At 37.1% G+C, this 4080-nt stretch overlaps 1 protein-coding gene across 2 annotated transcripts in view; it reads right to left on the bottom strand.

Annotated features, from left to right (window-relative positions):
- The window catches only part of LOC109538508 (gamma-aminobutyric acid type B receptor subunit 1), a 53348-nt gene that overhangs the window by 16747 nt on the left and 32521 nt on the right, over positions 1 to 4080 (bottom strand). For both annotated transcript variants that reach the window (XM_048661608.1, XM_048661609.1), the window contains exon 3: positions 3286 to 3420. In XM_048661608.1, the coding sequence (XP_048517565.1) occupies positions 3286 to 3420 (135 nt within the window). The remainder of the gene's footprint in view (positions 1 to 3285; positions 3421 to 4080) is intronic.

Raw genomic sequence — 4080 nt, 5'->3', positions numbered from 1 at the left:
ACTTTTAGTTTTGTGATCGGTTTTGGAGAAAACCTTGATGATTTTCGGGAAAAACCGGGAGGAATTTATTTACGTTTTTGTCCCGAATTCGACGCCGAAAAAAGTTTTTCTAAAATTTTTACGAAGCTTTAAATTTATCTTGTAATTTTTCGCGTAACAGTCCTCCAGATCGCCAGTATTTTTAAGTGAAACTGAACAAAATAGAGCGTTTTTGAGTAGAAAGCAAAGCAAAAAAATCTGTCAAAACTTAAAAACCTCATTTTTTAACAAATTCTACAGTCTTCAGAGGAATGGACGTGACGAGATTTCCAAATAATCTGTTATAAACTTTCGCTTATTGTGCTCGTTTTTTGATTTGTTTGATTTGTTCAAAATTTGCAGCTGGAAAGGGATTTCAAAACTTTTTACAAAGCGACGAAGGATTCTAAATTTGTTTCATAATTTTTCACGGAAAATACCTTAAGATTGTCTGCATTTTTAGGTGAAACTTTAAAAAATTTAGCATTTAGAAGAAAAAGTAACTTGGCCAAAACTGGAAAATTCGGAAATTTGAAGAAATTTTAAAAATGTTATTAATAAATGGATACTAAAATAAATTTAAAACCAGTAAAAAGAGTCATCAACATTTTCCCAGCAACGGAACCGAGTTACTGCGCCGGTGCGTTGGGTTGGCTCACCAAGTCATTTTCACAGCACTGCGCCAACCCGTAAAAATTCACTGAGTCATCCAGGCCTACTCTGAAGACTGTAGAGTTGGTTTAAAAACTGAGGATTTTTTGAGGATTTTTTTAGAGAAAACCGCTCTATTTTATAGAGTTTCACTTAAAAATACTGACAATCTGCAGGTATTTTACGCTTTAATTACAAGATAAATTTATTACTGAAGGAATTTGACAAAAACCTTTTTCAGCGTCGAATTCAGGACAAAAACGAAAATAAGTTTTCCCATTTTTCCGAAAAATTATTAAGGTTTTCTGAAAAACCGATTACAAAACTAAAATTTTTTAATCGAAAGCGCAAAAAATCCGATATTTTCTGACGCTTTTCTTCTTTTCCAACAAAGAGGGGTCTCTTCAGCCAATAACGACAATTAACTTTGTTAGAAAATTGGCCTCATGGATCGCTTTGCAGGAGATTTTAGAATGCCCTTTTGAGCTTCGCATTTGGCACAAAAACCAAATAATTTTATTTACTTCTTTTCCTAAAGTAATTAAGATTATCTTGAAAAAAAATGACCAGAGAGCAAAAGTTTACACAACATTAAAACCAAATTGGAAAATTCGCTACCCTCATCGCTCTAAAAAACTTTAAAGTTTATTTAAAATTTCAGGTTTTTCCAGTTTTGGCAAAGTTTTTCGTAAGCAATTCTTTCTAAGCAAGAAACGCATTATTTTCTAATTTTTGCTTAAAAACACTGACAATATTCAGGTATTTTCTGTGAAACATTATCAAATACATTCTATTGGAACACTCCCCTCCTTAACCGCTTTATAAACATTTTTTAAAAACTTTTATAGCTTCGAGTTTTGGACAAAACCCTAATAATTTGTTCGGGTTTATTAATTAAATTTTTTTTTAAATTCCGGTTTATTCACTTTTAGGTCAATATTTCTAAACAACGCCTTTAGTTTGTTCTACTTTATCGTCTTTTTCGAATACCCGTTTTGCCTTTGAATTTGACACAAAATCCGAATAAAGTTCTATTTTTTTTCTCGAAAAAATTAGTTTTCCAAAAAAAATGATCAGAGATAGCGAAGGCACATGATCAACTATTTGGAAAACTCATTGAAAACTTCATCGCTCTGAAGAATTTCAGTTTCTTCAAAATTTCCGATTTTCCTCGTTTTAGACCAAAAACCAGAAAACCCGCATTTTTAAGCAATCGTTTCAACAAAAAAGGCAAATCAGTGAGTTTTTAGGTGTTGGAGCAGAGCTGCGCAAATGGCTTGGTACTCAGTAACTCAGTTCCGTTGCTGAAAAAACGATACTTCGAATGTTAAATTCCGGTCTAAGGTTTCGTACAGCTTTAATCCGCTTTAATAAATGAGTTATGACTCATGAACCCATGAGTTACAGCTCATTAACTCAGAGAACGGCAACAACTCAAAAGCGCAACTCAACACAGTGTTACCCAAGCCTAAGTTGTATACCGAAACTGTTTGACTTGTTTCGATTTTGCAATTTCACAGTCTGAACTGTGAACAGTCTAGATGGCTGGTTCGGCGCTCCCGGCGCTTATGGATGTTGCAGGGATTTGATTTCCCGCCCAATATAGCGTAATTTTTCTTTCGGCGTCGATCCATCCCAAAGGGTCAACAGGACGAGTTGACACCGCTCTTTTGGCGCACTGTGTACACTTAATTACTAATACGAAACGGCGACAAAAAAGAACAAGCGCCCCGAATCGAATCGTCGAACTAGTAAAAGCTATCGATATTCAGCACGCAGTGAAGTCAGTCTGATCAATGCCTGATGAATTATTTAGCGAGCGCTCAAACTCGTCCAGGGGACAAGTTTGATCTTATGGCCGTATTGTTTACCAAAACACTTTGTCAATTATTCAACACCAGAAAGGTTTAGTGTGTGACCGAAAATAAAATAAAAAATCCCTAGTTTCGTCCTAAAGGGACTCCGAATAATGTATAAGCATCGGTTCAGTTAAATGGGCGGAGACTCGCTGCAAGGGCCCAATCGGCATGAAGAGACTCAGCTGCAGATAATTAGCCTAGAGGGCGCCTCCGGCCATCGACGAACGATCGAAGTTAAGATTCTTGTAAACTATTCCTAGAATAGAAGATTTAGTTGAGGAAAATTAAAAATTTTAGCCGCATGCAGATCAACGCGCCCGGATGGATTGTTCACGCAAAGCCGAGTAAATAACCGCGCTATCGGAAGCCGCAAAATGCAATTTGGCCTCACCAATTTGCATACACGCGACAACTGATTCGATTAAGCGAAGAGCCGGTTGATTGGATGGTTTGCTGTTTACCGGGCCGTCGAAATTGCCAATTCGCACACATCCCATTACATGCAAGAACTGGGCCAAAAAATGTCCTAAATAAAGTCAGCGATAAATCATGCAAAACAGTGCTGACTGTGGGCGCTCCAGGTCATAAATCGCGACAGACGGTTACGCGATCTCCCAATCGGAAACCGGCTTATATAGTTGGAAGAGAAGAAATTTATCCTATGTAATCAATAACGGTTGGCAGCCTGGATAATGCCAGATCCCGTTTCTGCTGGCTTTTAGGCGCGTAAACAGTGTTCTAAGATCAAGGGACTAACCACAACGAGGTTCCACATCTTGGCAGCCTCCGCCACAGTGGTGCAAACGGTGCTGCATCCGGCTAACAACATCAGCTTTGTGGGTTCGTTGTAGAGCAGATTATACATCACGCTGGCCCCCAAACCGGGCTCGCACTGAAACAAACAAAAGGCATTTACTCCAATTTGCACAGCCGGGACTATGGGAAATTGGGCTTTTTTGCGAAAGATCGCTGTAAATCCGGCCTGGACACAATAAACGAAAGACTAACAAAACGGTTGCATTACAAGTTTCAATTAAAAAATTATTCCAGCCTTAACACTAGGCCTGGGTAACTCAGTTAATTTTTAGGAGTTGGCGCAGTGCTACGCAAATGGTTTGTTGCGCCAACCCAACGCACCTGCGCAGTAACTCAGTTCCGTTATTATTTCTTTTAAGGGCCATTTATTAATAATATTTTTAAAATGTCTTCAAAATTTCAGAATTTTCCAGTTTTAGTCAAGTTACTATTTCTCCTTAAAAGTTTCACTTAAAAATGCTGGCAATCTTAAGAAATTTTCCGCGAAAAATTGAATAAAAAAATGAAATAATATTCTATCAAAGAACGAGCACAATAAGCGAAAGTTTATAACAGCTTATTTGGAAATCTCGTCACCTCCATACCTCTGATGGCTAGAGAGAAAAAATGTGGTTTTTTAGTTTTAACTGAATTTTTTTCTTTACTTTCTACTCAGAAACGCTTTATTTTGGAGGTCTTTTACGCGAAAAATTACAAGATAAATTTATAGCTGCATAAATTTTACAAAAACTTTTTT

This window comes from Dendroctonus ponderosae, unplaced genomic scaffold (genome assembly GCF_020466585.1).
Source record: "Dendroctonus ponderosae isolate FM_Combo_2020 unplaced genomic scaffold, Dpon_F_20191213v2 Dpon_F_20191213_1, whole genome shotgun sequence".
Classification (NCBI taxonomy): domain Eukaryota; kingdom Metazoa; phylum Arthropoda; class Insecta; order Coleoptera; family Curculionidae; genus Dendroctonus; species Dendroctonus ponderosae.
The sequence above is the reverse complement of the archived record's forward strand: the minus strand, read 5'-3'. Positions and strand labels throughout refer to the sequence as shown.